The sequence below is a fragment of the Coregonus clupeaformis genome, unplaced genomic scaffold (genome assembly GCF_020615455.1).
Source record: "Coregonus clupeaformis isolate EN_2021a unplaced genomic scaffold, ASM2061545v1 scaf1671, whole genome shotgun sequence".
Classification (NCBI taxonomy): domain Eukaryota; kingdom Metazoa; phylum Chordata; class Actinopteri; order Salmoniformes; family Salmonidae; genus Coregonus; species Coregonus clupeaformis.
Genome location: NW_025535125.1, coordinates 37145 through 56279, shown reverse-complemented (window position 1 = coordinate 56279; position 19135 = coordinate 37145). Strand labels below are relative to the sequence as shown.

The 19135-nt window shown below is 44.2% G+C and overlaps 1 protein-coding gene across 1 annotated transcript; it reads right to left on the bottom strand.

Annotated features, from left to right (window-relative positions):
- Positions 1-1325: 1325 nt before the first annotated feature.
- On the bottom strand, positions 1326-18557 carry pecam1b (platelet and endothelial cell adhesion molecule 1b). Its single transcript, XM_045218569.1, has 17 exons — positions 18374-18557; positions 18232-18255; positions 15376-15666; positions 15013-15170; positions 13296-13419; positions 12730-13002; positions 12043-12324; positions 10952-11233; positions 10512-10787; positions 9502-9603; positions 9371-9401; positions 8827-8909; positions 6018-6068; positions 5773-5865; positions 3514-3570; positions 2656-2681; positions 1326-1660 (listed from the first exon to the last, which is right to left on the bottom strand). The coding sequence occupies exons 1-17, from the start codon at positions 18447-18449 to the stop codon at positions 1553-1555; spliced, it is 2337 nt and encodes a 778-aa protein (XP_045074504.1). The 5' UTR covers positions 18450-18557; the 3' UTR covers positions 1326-1552.
- Between the last annotated feature and the right edge of the window lie 578 nt (positions 18558-19135).

Genomic DNA, 19135 nt, shown 5'->3' with positions numbered 1-19135 from the left:
CTACGAGAGATGATTTCATGACATTGATGAGTATGTCTCGGTGTTAGCTGACATGTTCATAAACAATGCAGGAAAGACATTATGCACCGTACTCGAGGAAGCAAAACTCAGTGGAGGGAGGGCTACAAAGATGTCACAAAGTTGTAAGAACGTGTTTTTAAGGTGTCTATCTGTTTCTAAGAAGACAGAGTTACTCTGCAAGTGCTCCAAGTTTAAGATGACATAGGCCTACATATATTATATTTTCACAAAAACGACCAAACTATTTGTAGTTTGTACCTTTTAGGGTTACTTTATACCTTTTTATATGTTTGGGGAATAGGATTCTCTTCTCCAAAATAAACAAAAACAGAGTCAGGATCCGTATTTCAAATGTGTCTCAGAGTAGGAGTGCTGGCTGATCTAGGATCAGTTATTCCTTTTCAATCATAGCGAATAACATTATGGACATCCTAGATCAGCCATACTAAGCTGAGACACGTGTAGATATGGGCTCTTATGATTAGAAACTAAGTGACACATTCGACTTTTAGTCACAAGATGGCGGAATCTACACACCAATAACTCCCCACAGCGAACGTCTGTGTGGAAGATAAGGCAGCAGCAACATTCTTGTACAAACGTCAGTATTTTTAAGAGGATGCTGCTCTCTACTGGCCATACTGAATATTACAATAATGATAGACCACTACGCTAGATACTGGTTACAATGGTGTTGTAATTTACAGGACCATTGTAACCATTGTCTGTTAATTTAACGTATTGCATAACACACCGCAATATATATGCGATACTCAAAGTTTAGAAAGATAATAAATATATTTTTTAAATGTTTTAACATTACCTTGACATTACTGGGATCATTTTGTGTGTGATCTTACAAAAACAGTAACTGCAGTAAACAGTAAGAATGTAATTTAAAACCATGTACAATACAGCATGTCTCAGTCACTTCAAACCTGACACTTTAGTCCCCCCAACTTGACACATTTGGACACAGCCTGGCAGGATGTGACATCACAGACATCATATACCATCAGGCTGAGCAGCTGGAGATGGGCAGCTCCTCTGTTTACATTCACTATTTTTTTCCATAGCTATTTCCATAGTGTGATTCAGGGATGGCCCTACTGGAGTGTGTCCTGGTTTGGGTGTGGACCCAGTCTAGTGACAGAGCGTAACGGTCATGCTGTCCATTTAGGAGATCAAAGGGAACTGAATGTAAACCTTACACAGCGGTTGAGGGAGGGGCCAGGCTAACTGAACTCTGGACCACCCTCTGTGGTTATGAGTCATGATATAAAGGCGAGAGTCTACAAGGAATGTCAGAACTATACAGTAAGTCCTAATTAGGATTTGTGATTTTATTTGGCTATAAAATTATGCAAAATATTTACAGCTTACATGAATCAACAATTTCCCTTATCGGGAAAATGTACAAAATAAAATAACGATATGGAAATAAGGAGTGTGGTTAGGGTCGGGGGCAGAGGTAGGGATAATTTAGTTTGTGGTCCTAGTGTAAGGGGTCGCGAGGGATCAGAGGTAACCTTTACTCCACAGGCACTGGGAGGTCATTGTTGTCCTGGTGATTTACCTCCAGCAGGGCCTGGTTGACCTCCGGTTGGTCACCGTTGAGATCGGCGTACTCCACTGAACCCTGCTGAGACAACAGAGATCCCACTGAATATTGACACACTGTCCTGCTCAACACTGTCAATTATGTCAACACTGTCACAACGAAAGTCAACACCGTATCTAACTTCAACACCATCACACACAGACAAGTCAACACCATAACGCAACCCAAAATTAAAACTGTGACAGCACCACTCTATACCATCACACATCCCATTTTAACACAATCTGATTCTCTCAAGGCAGGTGAAAATCCATCAACAACTGTGTTCCTCACAGAATACTACACTGTATTTCACCAAGGCTTCACAGAATACAAAACAATATTCTCCAGGGGCAGCTGCACACATTCAAAAACACACAATGAAATTCCTTTATCATTAAAACCACCTCACCACAACCTTGGCTGCTCCTCCTTTTCCATCAAGGAGTGAATTAACTGTCTTAAGTTTAGACCATCATGTCACATCCTGACTAGACTCATTATGTCAAATTCCCCTCTAAACAGATAACCCGGCCTTAGTTCCTCAGCTCCAAGTAAGGGCAAACAGTGTGGACTGTAATGATCCATCTGTAAACCACTGAAGGGCCTTGGTGAGGAACCAGAGGAGGACAGTGTGGCGGTTGAGGTTGAGCTGTGCATGGAGGTACAATTTGACTGGACCTTTGGCTGCTGATCTCACTGGGCGATAAGGGAAGGAAGCCCCAGCCCAAATTCCCTTTGTTCTTGTCTGGAAACTCTGACCGCAGCTTCCCTCTCCTGCACAGTGAAATTACTACTATCCAAGAGCCTCAGCCCACAGAGTGACTGGGGCTGGTTGGAGAGGGAAGGAGGAGGGAAAGTGGGAGAGAGGGAAGGAGGGGAAGGTGTGCCCTGTGGCCTTGATTCTGTCACTTCTCACTCTTTTTGTCGGCTGGAGGAAAGGTCAGCTGTGGTTACTGAGTGTGTTAGCTTTCACTGTGCCTCACAGTCACAGCCAGCAAAATGTAAGACACTGAGACCCAAGCTGTACTTACATAGTCATAATGGTCACCAGGTGCACCTGGAAAACAAGACACAGGATCAGGGAGGAAGGACAACCACTAGTCCATTACAGAGATGACATTATACTGTATGACCTGCGTCTCTGTGTGTGTACTCTTTCATTTGATAAAGGAATGAGAGAACTATTACTACTCCCCAGTGCGTTAAAGGGCCTCTCATTCCTTTATGTGTATTCTTTTTTAGCCCAGCACCAGTATTCTCAAGTTCAGGATGTGCATATCACCCTCCCTTTCCTCTCATTTGACCCATTGAATTGACCACATTCTGAGGTCATTGAATAATAATGTAATATTCTCTGAATGTTTTCATCATAATGACTAATTTGACAGTTATGATGACCAGGCCTAGTTGCTGACTCATTGGTTCCCTTGAAGCAGGGCCCATTGTTTTACCACAACAGGGGTATAACTATGCCAGAAAGCAACAAGTGCAGTCCCTGCCCTCTTCCTAAACATCCACCCTTATCCATAACACTCACCAATTCACCAGCGATGAGAGAGTTACAAACAAAAGGTATGGTACATGTTTTATGTTAAATTTGGGTTAATAACGGTACATTTTCTCATGGACTGCTTCACTAACAAATTCAACTTGGATCACGTTCTAAAAACAGGAACTTCCTGCTAGCAGCAAGAGGAAATAGTCACCTTCATACAGACCACGCTGGTCCGGCAGTTCTGGATTCAATAATGAATGCATCACCTTCCACCTCCTTTTACTCATTGGTGGTGGATGGGTTGAATTAGCTCCATGCAATGTCAAGTGTTTTTTGAGACCTAGTTTAAAGAACTTTAGAAATGTAATCCATATTTACAGGGTGTTGGACTCACCTGTTGGGGAGTTCTGGACTTCACTGTACACCGTTTCTGTGCCTTTTCTCAGGGGAACTGCAAAACATAGAAACAAAATAATGTCACAATGTTTCACACTTGTATCACTTAAACATTGCTCATGGGCACACACCCATTATATAACCATCATCAAACTATATACCTTCATTACAACTGTTACACATTTACTTGTTTGTCTCTTAGCAGATGCTCCATCTCTTGGCAAATCATTGTACTGGATACTTAAGGACAGGCGCAACTTTCACTGTGGAAGGGGGGGACACCCCCCCAGTTTTATCATTGGAATGTGATACAAAACTAGGCAAAGATGTGCTTTAGCACCATGCGGACGCCTCCGAGTGGCGGGTAGGCTGTTTGGAGTGTTTATCCGAAAGGATAAAAAATACATATATATATATACACACACACATACATACACACATATATATATATATATACACACTACCAGTCAAAAGTTTGGACACACCTACTCATTCAAGGGTTTTTCTTTATTTTTACATTGTAGAATAATAGTGAAGACATCAAAACTATGAAATAACACATATGGAATCATGTAGTAACCAAAAAAGTGTTAAACAAATCAAAATATATTTTATATTTGAGATTCTTCAAATAGCCACCCTTTGCCTTGATGACACCTTTGCACACTCTTGGCATTCTCTCAAACAGCTTCACCTGGAATGCTTTTCCAACAGTCTTGAAGGAGTTCCCACATATGCTGAGCACTTGTTGGCTGCTGTTCCTTCACTCTGCCATCCGAACCATCTCAATTGGGTTGAGGTCGGGGGATTGTGGAAGCCAGGTAATCTGATGCAGCACTCCATCACTCTCTTACTTAGTAAAATAGCCCTTACACAGCCTTGAGGTGTGTTGGGTCATTGTCCTGTTGAAAAACAAATGATAGTCCGACTAAGCCCAAACCAGATGGGATGGCGTATCGCTGCAGAATGCTGTGATAGCTATGCTGGTTAAGTGTGCCTTGAATTCTAAATAAATCACAGACAGTGTCACCAGCAAAGCACCCCCACACCATAACACCTCCTCATCCATGATTTACGGTGGGAACTACACATGCAGAGATCATCCGTTCACCCACACCGCGTCTCAAAAAGACACAGCGGTTGGAACCAAAACTCTCAAATTTTGACTCCAGACCAAAGGACAAATTTCCACCAGTCTAATGTCCATTGCTTGTGTTTCTTGGCCCAAGCAGGTTTCTTCTTCTTATTGGTGTCCTTTAGTAATGGTTTCTTCGCAGCAATTCGACCATGAAGGCCTGATTCACGCAGTCTCCTCTGAACAGTTGATGTTGAGATGTGTCTGTGACTTGAACTCTGTGAAGCATTTATTTGGGCTGCAATTTCTGAGGCGGGTAACTAACAAATTTATCCTCTGCAGCAGAGGTAACTCTGGGTCTTCCATTCCTGTGGTGGTCCTCATGAGAGCCATACCTTTTTTTTCCTTAGAAATTTCAAGTTCTTGACATTTTCCGTATTGACTGACCGTCATGTCTTAAAGTAATGGTGGACTGTCATTTCTCTTTGCTTATTTGAGCTGTTCTTGCCATAATATGGACTTGGTCTTTTACCAAATAGGGCTATCTTCTGTATACACCCCCTACCTTTTCACATCACAACTGATTGGCTCAAATGCATTATTCTACAATGTAGAAAATAGTAAAAATAAAGAAAAACCCTGGAATGAGTAGGTGTGTCCAAACCTTTGACTGGTACTATATATATGTATAATGTCCCCCCCCACTTCTAAAACCAAAGTTGCGCCCCTGCTTAAGGATATGCCCAACCATCTGCCATAGCAAACCCATGGGGGCCAACAGTGTATACTAATGGATGGGGTTGGTATCGTAGAGAGTAGCCTGGCAATTAGTTCAGCCCTTCCTGTTTATTCGCCAGGAGATGTTTCTTGAAGCCTGATCACCATGGCTATCACCAACGGTTACTGTGGAGACACTTTAATTGTGGCCAATTAGACCCCCCCCCCCCCCAGGAAATGGCGCTGTCTTATCAGCTGAAATAATGTCAGCAAAGCAAACCCTCAGTGATGATTTGATATGAGTAAAGGGAGAGAATGAGAGAGGGAAAGAGGTAGAGAAAGGGCGATGAGAGGGAGAGCTGTTGTAGAAAAGGAGAGCTAGATAAAGGGAATAAGCTTTAGGTAGCCGGAGTGAAAAACTGGTGTGTGTGTGTGTGTGTGTGTGAGAGAGAGAGAGAGTGTGACCTCTGGCAGGGTCCACAGGCTGGCGGTGCACCACTTCAGTGTACTCCACATCAGGCTCATTATTAGACGCTGCACTGCTCTCCACATCACTGCCTGCACCAGGACAAGATACACATACATTCCATCACACAAAACAGCCCAAGAAGACAGAGGCAGACTTTAGACAACACAGCTTGAAATCTATAAGCAACTTAGGTTATAACACTCTTTATGAACCCTCTATGGATGTACTCAGTTGGTCTCACCTGGGTCTACCGGCCTCTCGCTCCAGACACTTACAGCAGCGTCCACTCCCACTGCAAGACACAAACACACAGATACACACAGACATAAAGCAATGCTCCCCGACACAAGCTAGGAGATCTAATGATCCAGGATTCCCAGTAAGTTACTGCCCAGTGAAGTCAAATGACTGTTAGGGTGTAACAGGAGATTGAGACTTGGGGCCCTATTAAATTAAAACCGCCAACCGGAAAGTTCCGAGACGAGGTAAAACATTTAGTAGACCGTTATGTCTATTGTTTCACAAGTTAAATATTATTCCAACGCTTGAAAGAATTTAAAATAGTGAATTCCCCCACTTTACATTTTTGATTGAATTGATTAGAGCCGTAAGAGAACATACTGTAACAAAGGAGGAGTGGATATCAGGCCTCCATGTTTGATTTCCACAGAGCTGTTCCGGTGCCTTATGCACACTGGCTACTGTTTGGTAAACAACAGGAACACAATAGCTCCCTGCAAAAACAACTTCCCATTACCACTTCCCATTCGTTAATGCAATCCCAGATTCTATCGAACCTCAGACTGGGCCTAAGTGATTAATTTCCTCCACCTGCTGCCTGCATTCAAATTCGACTGGCCTGAAACAAACAGTCTGCCCCAAAGTCCACTATTTAACAAACCCCCTTTTATAAATGGATGGTGCCAACATAGGAAATTCCACACAGACGCTATTGTTTCAGTATTCCAGCAAGGCAACCTTAGCTAGTACACTCCTTTAGGGGTGTTGCGTCTTAAAGTACTTTAGCCAACATATTAAGATGGTTGATAAAGCATCTAATATGGCATACATATATTGGCTAATATACACTGAATGTACAAAACATTAAGAACAGCTTCCTAATATTGAGATATACCCCCTTTTACCCTAAGAACAGCCTCAATTGGTCAGGGCATGGACTCTACAAGGTGTCGAAAGTGTTCCACAGGGATTTGCGGTCCAAGTTGACTCAAATGCTTCCCATAATCGTCAAGTTTGCTGGATGTCCTTTGGGTGGTGGACCATTCTTGATACACACGGAAAACTATTGCACGTGAAAAACCCAGCAGCATTGCATTTCTTGACAAACCGGTGTGCCTGGCACCTACTACCATACCCCGTTCAAAGGCACTCAAATCTTTTGTCTTGCCCATTCACCCTCTGAATGGCACACATACACAATCCATGTCTCAATTGTCTCAAGGCTTAGAAATCCTTCTTTAACCTGTCTCCTCCCCTTCATCTACACTGATTGAAGTGGATTTAACAAGTGACATCAATAAGGGATCATAGCTTTCACCTGGATTCACCTGGTCAGTCTATGTCATGGAAATAGCAGGTGTCACTAATGTTTAGTACACTCAGTGCAGCTACACAGCATTATAGAAATTCATTGGTATCTATGAAAAGAAAATGCACGGTATTGACACATTGCTAAATAAAACCAACTTTTTATTCTAGAAGTGCTTCTTCAAAATCAATCAATTAACCAACCCAAATATACATCCACACATTTCTATTGATGATCGTCTAGTCTAGTGTATATACAGCATCAGATCTATGCATTTAGACATGCACACATTGTTTTTGGACAAACAGACAATTCGATAGACATGCAGTCAGACAGGCAGACACAGACAGACAGACACAGTGAGGTGAGAACACAGGACAAAGACAGTATGTTGATAATGACAGGAAAGTACAGCTCTTCCAGACAGCAGCAGGAGAGGAGAGGGAGCAATGGGGCCAGTTCAACTGTCTGTCACTGGGACTGATGTTGGCAACAAGCCCCTTGGTGTCGGCCATCTTGTGTCCACTACACCTGTACCCTTTGAAATGACATCTACAACACATAACAAAGAAGACAATATTTCTCAAAGGAAGACATTTTGGCCATTCTTCCCTCTCTAAAAAGTCTGTGGGAATTTTGTTTGTTTGAGCCACTGTTCCAATTGTTGTTATCCTTGGTTTTCGTCCCATATACCCCTTTATTCAACCAAGTGGTGCAAAATGTTTGTTATTTTTTGGTTCAAACCAAAAAAGTCCCTCCCTCTGTGGGGTTTCTCTACACTGTTGCTGGGAGACTGTAGCTGCTCCTGTTGCTGATGTCAGCAGGAAGTGATGCCACACTATCTCGCGTCCCATTGGTCGCTCTCCCCTCCATGCCGTCAAAGGTTGGCACTGCGTCTGTAATAAGATGATATGGCCACTCTCAACAAATACTCAACACCCGACACAATCACTACTGAACACAGCTACCCTGTAGCTAGCTACATCTTGCAAACCACTGCAGAATCTGCACATCTAAAGAGGCATGTTTGCTGGAGTAAAATCATCAATTGTTAAGACCTGCATCGATTTGTATATAAGGAACTAAGCTACTTTTCCTGTCTAAACACACACACACTGCAAGCTTCTCTGCCATGTCCTCTCTCATGCATTCCAAGTTGCACAGGATGTCTACAGCTGGACGATAAGACAATGCATTTTTGTTCCTCTAACAGGAAAATATGAGCAGAGGAGATGCAGAGAGTTAAGAAAACAAAGTCACCTAAGGTCACCTCAGAGACTCCCTACATGCACACAGTACAGGTGTCATGGTATGGACTGACATTAGGATGACAACTTCTGACACCAACATGCTACAAGCAGCTAGCATGCTAACAGCTAGCATGAAATGGAACACACAATGGGGCGTGAGACAGACGCAGGCAGTTAAATGTCTGTTATGGTTCGAAGCATGACGATAGGTCGAGACGGAACACACAGGAGAGAGTAGGAAAACAGGCTACCTTTGGGAGGGTTATAAACCTCCATAGTGCTGTGGGTAAGACTCACTGTTAGAGAGTCATCTGATTTAGGGCTCGAAGGCTTTCTGAGAAATTGTGAAAATAAAGTCAACGTTGGCAGTGACACAACGAGAGATCATTTCTTAATTCTAGGACCCTTAAAGCTTATTAAAGGGATAGTTAATTCATTATAAAATCAAAGGTTGTTAAATGTTTTCAGATCACACCTAAAATGAAATGGTGCTTATCGTTCACATTTATTTGGGATTGAGGCATATGGCCGGATCTACATAACATATACCATGGAACATGGATGAATCTCGTCAATAGACCACTTTCAAGATCTGAAAACATCTGACAAACTTTTCATTTTGGAGTGAACTATCCCTTTAAGGCCCATTTGGGTGTGCTGTATGTGTCAACATAGTGCTAAGCATTCACCAAAAACCATTGGCGCCAGCTAATGCTATCATCCTAGATAGCCACTATCACAGAAAACTACTTGTGTGTTGTATTCAGAGCAAAGCAAATAGGCAAGCCAACTCACACTGACAGTTCAGCTGCGTTCTCTCTTTTACCTATACAATAAAGAGAAGGGGAGGAGAGAGAGAAGAGGTTGTTCATACATAGTCAGACACCAGCAAAGGCCTGTGTTGCTGGGACTGTAGGTCTCTCTACCTCTCTTGGAATTGTAACGCAGCACGCAGCCGAGGACCAGGACAGCCACCACCAGCAGACAGCAGGCCACGATCAAACCTTTCTTCCACATTGCCATCTTCACTGTAGAGAGAGAGGGAGAGAGAGAGAGGAAGGGAGGAAAAGGGAGAGTGGGAGAGGTAGGGAGAGAGATGCAGGGAGAGGGGGGAGGTAGTCAGGGTGTTTGTGAGAGGCAAAGGGTAAAGGTTAAAAGAAAGTTAGGGTGGGTGGAGATGAGGACAGAGTGGAGAGATGATGGTTGAAAGAGGGAGAGAGAAAAAGTAAATCTTAAAGTTCAGAGTCAAACGTCCATCTGCTTCCTCCTCTTGGGGTCTGAACTTAAGTGTTCCCTTCATTTCCCCTCTCCTCCTCATCCCCCTATCCTCTGCCTTGCCACTGTAGCTGCTGTAGTGCCAATATGGGGACTGAAACAGGCTGGGTCTAATTGCTCTGGCTAATGAGTGCTAGCCACGTTCCATGGGAGCCTAGCGCGTCGCCACTAGTATCCGGATTGACTTTGTGCTCTCGCGTTAGCCGTCGGCGCTAACCACACCACAGGACATAGATGTCAGAGTGGCTACGGGCCAAGGTTAGCTTAGCGGCAGGGTATTTAGCGTGGCTCATGCTAATCAACGCCACAGCAGAGGAGCTCATTGGGGTTTATTAATAGGCTTGCTGGCAGGCACTGGGGTGGAGGGATCAGATAAAGATTGAAGAAGACCCAAACTTGTCAGTTGTCACTGAAGCAGCCCCTGAAGAGTGTCGTGAGAAGAACAAAGCTGTCGCTACTGGTCCAAAGCAGAGGGTCTTTAGTTTTTACACAAGTGGTACTGTGAAAGAAATGAAGCTAGACTGCTGCATTCAGTAAGAGTAGTAAAGAAATGTAATGTCTCTATGGTGGAGTGTGTGGACTCCCACTGTGTGGTGTTTGCCTGTCTCTCAACCTATTGTGATGCATATCACTGTACTGTGTGTGTGTGCATAACTCTCACCATCTACAGTGACTAGCTGGCTCTGGACCATGTTAGCGTAGTTGATGGCCTCGCAGTAGTAGTTGCCACTGTGCTCATTGCCCACTCCCTTGATCTGGTGGGACGCGCTGGATTGGGTTGAGGTGGTGGTGAACAGGGGCTGGACGTTGCCTCTTCGGTACCACTTAAAGGTGACGGGCGGGGAACCTTCCACCCCACAGATCAGGTACATCTCATCTCCCTCTGCGACCTCCGACAGGTCTGGGAGGACGGTGAGTCCTGGATTGGACAGAGGCACTGGGAGAGGGAGTGGCTAGTGTTAGGTGGTGTGGAGGTTGGTGGTGTAATGATACTTCAAGGCATTTCTGATTATTAAATAATAAGTGTCCAATAATGCTACAATCCAACGAAGCATGAATGTGCTCAGTGTTGTATACCATTCCATACTTTAACAGGCTCACCTATGACTGTGGTGTTGAGTCTGTTGCTGACCAACGCGTCGACTTTGGGGTTGTTCTGCGCCTCGCATTTATAATCCTGTATGTCGCTGTAGTGCTGGATGGTGATAGGGAAGACGGCCTGGTGATGTGGCTGCTGCACGGTGGTTGAGTTAACCTCAGAATACTTCTTCCACAAGGTGTACTTGATGGGTAGGCTTCCTCGGTCTGAGTGACAGCGCACCTGGAAGGGCTTTCCCACGATCACTCTGCCATTGGCCGTTATATCCGGTTTACTGACCAGAACTGGGGAAAGAATAGAACGTGACTGAAATTACAAAATGGACTGTTAATGTGGAGAGGTTACCTTCCAATCACATCATCAACATTACTTAGCAGCTACACGTATGACTAAACTTCGACTCAAAGATTGTATCTGAGTCAAGGTTGAAATTTAAAACAATTTCCCAAACTGTCATTTTTGATTGGAGTTCCCCTTTAATATCATATTGTTGTGAGAGATACTTTATCCATTCAGGTTATCAGCATATCCTTATGAATATCCTTATTTTACCAGGTAAGCTGACTGAGAACACATTCTCATTTACAGCAACGACCTTGGGGAATAGTTACATGGGACAGGAGGGGGGATGAATGAGCCAATTGGAAGCTGGGGATGATCAGGTGGCCATGATGGTATGAGGGCCAGATTGGGAGTTTAGCTAGGACACTGGAGTAAACACCCCTACACTTACGTTAAGTGCCATGGGACCTTTAGTGACCACAGAGAGTCAGGACACCCGTTTAACGTCCCATCTGAAAGACTGCATCCTACACAGGGCAATGTCCCCAATCACTGCCCTGTGGCATTGGGATATTTTTTTTTGACCAGAGGAAAGAGTGCCTCCTACCATCCCTCCAACACCACTTCCAGCAGCATCTGGTCTCCCATCCAGGTACCGACCAGGACCAACCCTGCTTAGCTTCAGAAGCAAACCAGCAGTGGAATGCAGAGTGGTATGCTGCAGGCGATTAACTAAATTAATTTATTCAAAGACAAGTGAGATTGACTAACTTTGGGTCACACATAAAAGCCTTATGTGCAGTAGTCATACCTTTTGCTTGGACAGGCAGCTTTGCACTGTACTTGGAGATCAACTTGGCATCTGCTTTACATGAGTAATTCCCACTCAGGTTCCGTAACCCCACAGGGACAACATATATCCCATTGAAGCTGCCTGGCGTCAGGTTGTAATTGTCTATGTAAATGGTGTATTTCACATCCTGAGCGCTGATTCTGTCAGAGGAGTAGTTGGCACTCTTGCAGGTTAACGTGAGTTTCTCCCTTTCAAACACCTCTGTCGGATATATGGTCAGGACTGGCTGGGAAAACAGTTCTGTTGGGTAAAACATTGATTACTCACTCTTGGAGGCTGAGTACATGTAAGAACATTCACGAGAAATGTTGTGATCAACATTGATAAGCGTCATAGGTTGATAACAAAAAAAGGTAATAGCTGTGAATAGGGTTGGAAAATTCCAGGCACTTTTCCCAAAATGGCCAGGTTTTTCCAGAAATCCTGGTTGGAGGATTCTGGATTTCCTGTTTATTCCCTCCAGATTCCAGGAATCTTCCAACCAGGATTTCTGGAAAACCTAGGAATTTGAGGAAAGATCACCAGAATGTTTTACCCTAGCTTGGTTTTAAACTGATAGAGCAGATAATAGCTTTTTGATAAGCTTTTTTCAACAGCTAACACCACATTCTACATTTCAGATTAGTTATAAATCCATTCACTCACCTGTAATCGTCACGTTTTTCGTTGCTCGCTTGACTACATTTCCCATCTCCAAACTGCATTCAAACTCCCCAGAGTGCTCGGCCAGGGCTCTCATGCTGTGGTTGGCTTTACTCTGACCAGTACTCAGCAGATTCAGTCCCTTGCTCAGGTAGACTTTGAGCCCAGAGCTGTTCTGTAGGTTACCACTGACACTGCAGGAGATGTCCAGATTGTCCCCTTCGATGATCTTTGATCCGTGTGGTCGGACAGAGATTACAGGTGTGATGAACAGCTCTGGAGTACAAAAAGAGGAAAATTGGTCTGGAAACTTAAGGTTGAAACCGAGATACTTTTCCCAGACACGTTCTATGAAGTTTAGGACATGGTTAAAATGATTAGAGATTAATTGAGATTGAGAACAGTAGGGGCCAGTTTCCCCAGACACAGATTAAATGTGGTCCTGGACAAAAAATATATTTCGAATGAGAATCTCCACTGAAAGTGTGTTTCAGTCCAAGACTAGGCTTATCCTGTGACTTGGAAACCGACACTAGATGTTCACCACCATGTTCTGTTTTGGGCTCCACCATTTACAGTGACCGCCACATTGTTGCTGGCATTGGATCGTACCGAGTCTGGCAGCAGTATGACCCTGTAGTCACAGTGTAGCTTGCGGTCGCCAGCGTTGTTGAACCGCAGCCTAGTCTCCACCTGGTTGGTCATAATAATATAACAATGTTAACTACAAAAGGACATTTCCTAAAGTAACAGTACCAGTCAAAAGTTTGGACACAACTATGAAATAACACATGGAATCATGTAGTAACCAAAAAAGTGTTAAACAAATCAAAATGTATTTTATATGATATTCTTCAAAGTAGCCACCCTTTGCCTTGATGACAGCTTTGCACACTCTTGGCATTCTCTCAACCAGCTTCATGAGGTAGTCACCTGGAATGCATTTCAATTAACGGGTGTGCCTTCTTAAAAGTTAATTTGTGGAATTTATTTCCTTCTTAATACGTTTGTGCCAATCAGTTGTGTTGTGACAAGGTAGGGGTGGTATACAGAAGATATCCCTATTTGGTAAAAGACCAAGTCCATATTATGGCAAGAACAGCTCAAATAAGCAAAGTGAAACGACAGTCCATCATTACTTTAAGACATGAGGTCAGTCAATCCGGAAAATGTCAAGAACTTTGAAAGTCGCCAAAACCATCAAGCGCTATGATGAAAATGGCTCTCACGAGGACCGCCACAGGAAAGGAAGACCCAGAGTTACCTCTGCTGCAGAGGATAAGTTCATTAGAGTTACCAGCCTCAGAAATTGCAGCCCAAATAAATGCTTCACAGAGTTCAAGTAACAGACACATCTCAACATCAACTGTTCAGAGGAGACTGCGTGAATCAGGCCTTCATGGTCGAATTGCTGCAAAGAAACCACTACTAAAGGACACCAATAACAAGAAGAGAAACACGAGTAATGGACATTAGACCGGTGGAAATCTGTCCTTTGGTCTGATGAGTCCAAATTTGAGATTTTTGGTTCCAACCGCCGTGTCTTTGTGAGACGCAGAGTAGGTGAACGGATGATCTCCGCATGTGTGGTTCCCATTGTGAAGCATGGAGGTGAGGTGTGATGGTGCTTTGCTGGTGACACTGTCTGTGATTTATTTAGAATTCAAGGCACACTTAACCAGCATGGCTACCAGAGCATTCTGCAGCGATACGCCATCCCATCTGGTTTGGGCTTAGTGGGACTATCATTTGTTTTTCATCAGGACAATTACCCAACACACCTCCAGGCTGTGTAAGGGCTATTTGACCAAGAAGGAGAGTGATGGAGTGCTGCATCAGATGACCTGGCCTCCACAATCACCCGACCTCAACCCAATTTAGATGGTTTGGGATGAGTTGGACCGCAGAGTGAAGGAAAAGCACCCAACAAGTGCTCAGCGTATGTGGGAACTCCTTCAAGACTGTTGGAAAAGCATTCCAGGTGAAGCTGGTTGAGAGAATGCCAAGAGAGTGCAAAGCTGTCATCAAGGCAAAGGCTGGCTACGTTGAAGAATCTAACATATTTTTATTTGTTTAACACTTTTTTTGTTACTTCATGATTCCATATGTGTTATTTCATAGTTTTGATGTCTTCACTATTATTCTACAAGGTAGAAAATAGTAAAAAATAAAGAAAAACCTGTTGAATGAGTAGGTGTGTCCAAACTTTTGACTGGAGCTGTATGTTTGGGAAATAAGTTGTAGTGGGGTAAAAAACCTTAGCAAGCACACTCAATATTAACACACATGGTTGGTGTTGACCATCTGCTCATGGAGGTCCTTGGAGTCCTCATAGAAGTAGAAGACAATAGCGCCGGACTCCTCAGGGGCCGTACACCAAACGGTCACCTCCTCTCCCTCGCTGAACACACGCTTGTCGATGCTGAGGACTGGCGTCTGCAGGCCTGGATGGACACGAGTATGAGTGAAGGCACGCAGACATGCACAGATAAAACACATGCCATAGGCACACAGAGTTACAGGAGACTACATTCACACAGGAGACCAGTATTTTTATTGTCACATGTGCAGGATACAGCAGGTGTAAAACAGTACAGTGAAATGCTTAACTTGCGAGCTTTTCAGTCTATAACAGAGAGGAGCACTAACCTGTCACAGTCAGTTTCTCAGAGTTGCTGCTTAGCTCCTTGCCCTGTATGTTCACCTTGCATTTGTACTTCCCAGTGTTGGCCACTCTGGCCATGCGCAGAGAGTAGAGTAGGTCCTCGGTGGTGGTGGTGTTTTTAGTGTACACCACGGTGTTGTCCTTGTAGATGGTGTATTCACGGTTCAGGAACCCAGAGCTGCTGACTAAGGCCTGGCAGCGTACCGTCACGTTGGTACCCCGGGAGACGGTTTTGCTGGGCTCGAGAGTCAGGGTGACACGTCGGATGGTGAACACTGAAGAAAGAACTCAACGTCAATGCTCTGACTGATCAAATATTCTGTATAAAAAAAGTCCTATAAAACAAGCCTGTGTGATCTTGTACCAAAGCACATTGTCTAGTGAATTCATACACTTGGTAGTGGCATGAATCTGCTCACTGAGGCAAAAATACATCTCCATAGTAAGAGAATAGTGCAATAAAACACAGTTCTACACTGAGGGAAAAAAGTATTTGATCCCCTGCTGATTTTGTACGTTTGCCCACTGACAAAGACATGATCAGTCTATAATTTTAATGGTAGGTTTATTTGAACAGTGAGACAGAATAACAACAAAAAAAATCCAGAAAAATGCGTGTAAAAAACTTTAAAAATTGATTTGCATTTCAAATGAGGGAAATAAGTATTTGACCCCTCTGCAAAACATGACTTAGTACTTGGTGGCAAAACCCTTGCTGGCAATCAGAGGTCAGACGTTTCTTGTAGTTGGCCACCAGGTTTGCACACATCTCAGGAGGGATTTTGTCCCACTCCTCTTTGCAGAGCTTCTCCAAGTCATTAAGGTTTCGAGGCTGACGTTTGGCAACTCGAACCTTCAGCTGCCTCCACAGATTTTCTATGGGATTAAGGTTTGGAGACTGGCTAGGCCACTCCAGGACCTTAATGTGCTTCTTCTTTTCAGTCCTTCACGGCGTAGTATGTTACCAATTGTTTTCTTGGTGACTTGAGATCATTGACAAGATCCTTCCGTGTAGTTCTGGGCTGATTCCTCACCGTTCTCATGATCATTGCAACTCCACGAGGTGAGATCTTGCATGGAGCCCCAGGCCGAGGGAGATTGACAGTTATTTTGTGTTTCTTCCATTTGCGAATAATCGCACCAACTGTTGTCACCTTCTCACCAAGCTGCTTGGCAATGGTCTTGTAGCCCATTCCAGCCTTGTGTAGGTCTACAATCTTGTCCCTGACATGCTTGGAGAGCTCTTTGGTCTTGGCCATGGTGGAGAGTTTGGAATCTGATTGATTGATTGCTTCTGTGGACAGGTGTCTTTAATACAGGTAACAAGCTGATATTAGGAGCACTCCCTTTAAAAGTGTGCTCCTAATCTCAGCTCGTTAGCTGTATAAAAGACACCTGGGAGCCAGAAATCTTTCTGATTGAGAGGGGGTCAAATACTTATTTCCCTCATTAAAATGCAAATCAATTTATAACATTTCTGACATGCGTTTTTCTGGATTTTTTTGTTGTTATTCTGTCTCCCACTGTTCAAATAAACCTACCATTAAAATTATAGACTGATCATGTCTTTGTCAGTGGGCAAACGTACAAAATCAGCAGGGGATCAAATACTTTTTTCCCCCTCACTGTATATAGCTAGTCATCTTAAAGCTCCAAGATACTCAGGAGATGGAATCACTCACACCAATGAATTGGACATAAACACAGACCCTCAACAAAAACAACACACAGAGTATTTTGATTCAGTGCTCTGCTGATAGTGAACTGTTTTCCCACGTTTGTCCGCCACAGAGTGCTTCTCTAGATAAAGGGGCCTCCCAGTGGGGTCTAGTGTAGGCACGCATGACTGTAAGTCGCTTTGGATAAAAGCGTCTGCTAAATGGCATATTATTATTATAGTGCGGAGCGGGCAGTTCTGTCAGGTTGAGACCCCCAGTCTGGGGGTTCCCGTCCCGAGGGGGACGTCCCAGTAAACAGACCCCCGCCAGCCAGAGGAAGGAAGGAAAAGCATTTTGTTAAACAAACAGGCAAACAGACCCATCGCTATTTTAGCCACCGCCGTCCCCACCCAACGTCACTCAGCAGGGCCCGGCGCGACCGAGGGGAAAACCACTGATAGGGGGGCAGAGGGTAGTGAGCAGTGCCAACCAGTGCACGAGCCATAGCGGACCCCCATGGAAAGGGTGTGTGACCACTGACCATTCTTGGCAAAGCCAATAAGTAACTTTCCTGCTTAGAATAGGGGTATTCTGCTTTTCCAAGTACAGAATTGCTAATCTCGGTATGGTCAGGATAAGGTGTCCATCTCTACCACTGGCTAGCTGGCCTCATTCCTCTCCAGTGCCTGGCTTTTTTCCCTGTCCTAACAGCAGGAGAAGGCGTGTGACACTGCTAACAAATTAGTTCCCAAAGCCTTCCTCCACAACTTTTCCACAGTCTCAGACTCCAAAACAGTGAAAACACTGATAAGACAACAAGATCCAGGCGACCATTCTCATAGGATTCCCTGTTATGGTATTTCCAGTGCGTCAATACAGTTTAACCTGTGTTGATACTACGATTAGGGTATATCAGTCACCTCTCAGTATAAGATATGTCTTAGTAAAACAGGCCCATAGTGTTAGAAAGATGTAGATAAGCAAGAACGTCCAGTCCCAATGCACACTATCTACGAATACACCAACTTTCACAGAAAGGAGAAACAAAACAATAGCTGAATAGATACAAAAGAATAACCTGAAATACACTCAGAGTTACATTGTTTTGATAACTGTACCCACTGCACTCTTGACAATCCCATTTTAAGAATCTCCTCAAGAACAGAACACTTTAATACTTACATGCCTGTGATTCCGCCACCTGGCCTGGATGGAACAGGAGGGAAAAAACACACAACATCAACATAAAGAAAATCCATACTTCCTTATTTCCCCACACAATCCAAAACCCTCCCAAAGGTAGATTATCATCAAGCTTCATTACAGGTGGAGAGGAGTATGAAGGTGAGCAGTAGTAGTCGGGTGCCCATCCTGAGTGAGTGCTGCTGGGGATCCCACATCGGTGGTGTCTGTCCTGGGCTGATGCGACTGGAGCTCAGGAGGCTGAAGACTGACTGGGGGACAGTGGTGGGAGGGGAGGAGGGAGAGGACTCTACCTCAGCCACAGAGTGGGCCGCCAGGCCGCTGGTTATCACAGTGAGCAGAGCCCTCGACTTGCCTTAATTTGCCAGGAAGTGACTGTTGTTTCCTCAGGATGTGTGAGCTGCTGGCGCTATGCTGTTTTGGAATGTTCTCTTTCTGGGCCGTGTGTGTAGTCATAGACACTGCTCAGCATGCTTAGGGTGCAGTAGGCAGGAGCTAACCTTTGCCCCCAGTGTCTGGGCCTCTGCAGGTACTACATAAAAAAAAACATTTTAGTCATTTAGCAGACGCTAAAGAGCGACTTACAGTTAAGTGAGTGCATACTGGCCCCCCGTGGGAATCGAACCCACAACCCTGGCATTGCAAGCGCCATGCTCTACCTACTGAGCTACTATGGGGCAACATGGAGTGGGGCACCCCTGCTTCTGTGCTCAGGAGAGCCCGTTTCTTGAGGGTAGGATATCCCACTGTGCTCATTCGTTACAACAATTTACACTGTTGTAAATCACAGCCTGCCCTTCAAAGCTGTTGAACTACTGTGAACTTAAGCCCTTTGTTACGATTTTGTTTAACACTACTACTGAGATACCTACCGCCAGACATA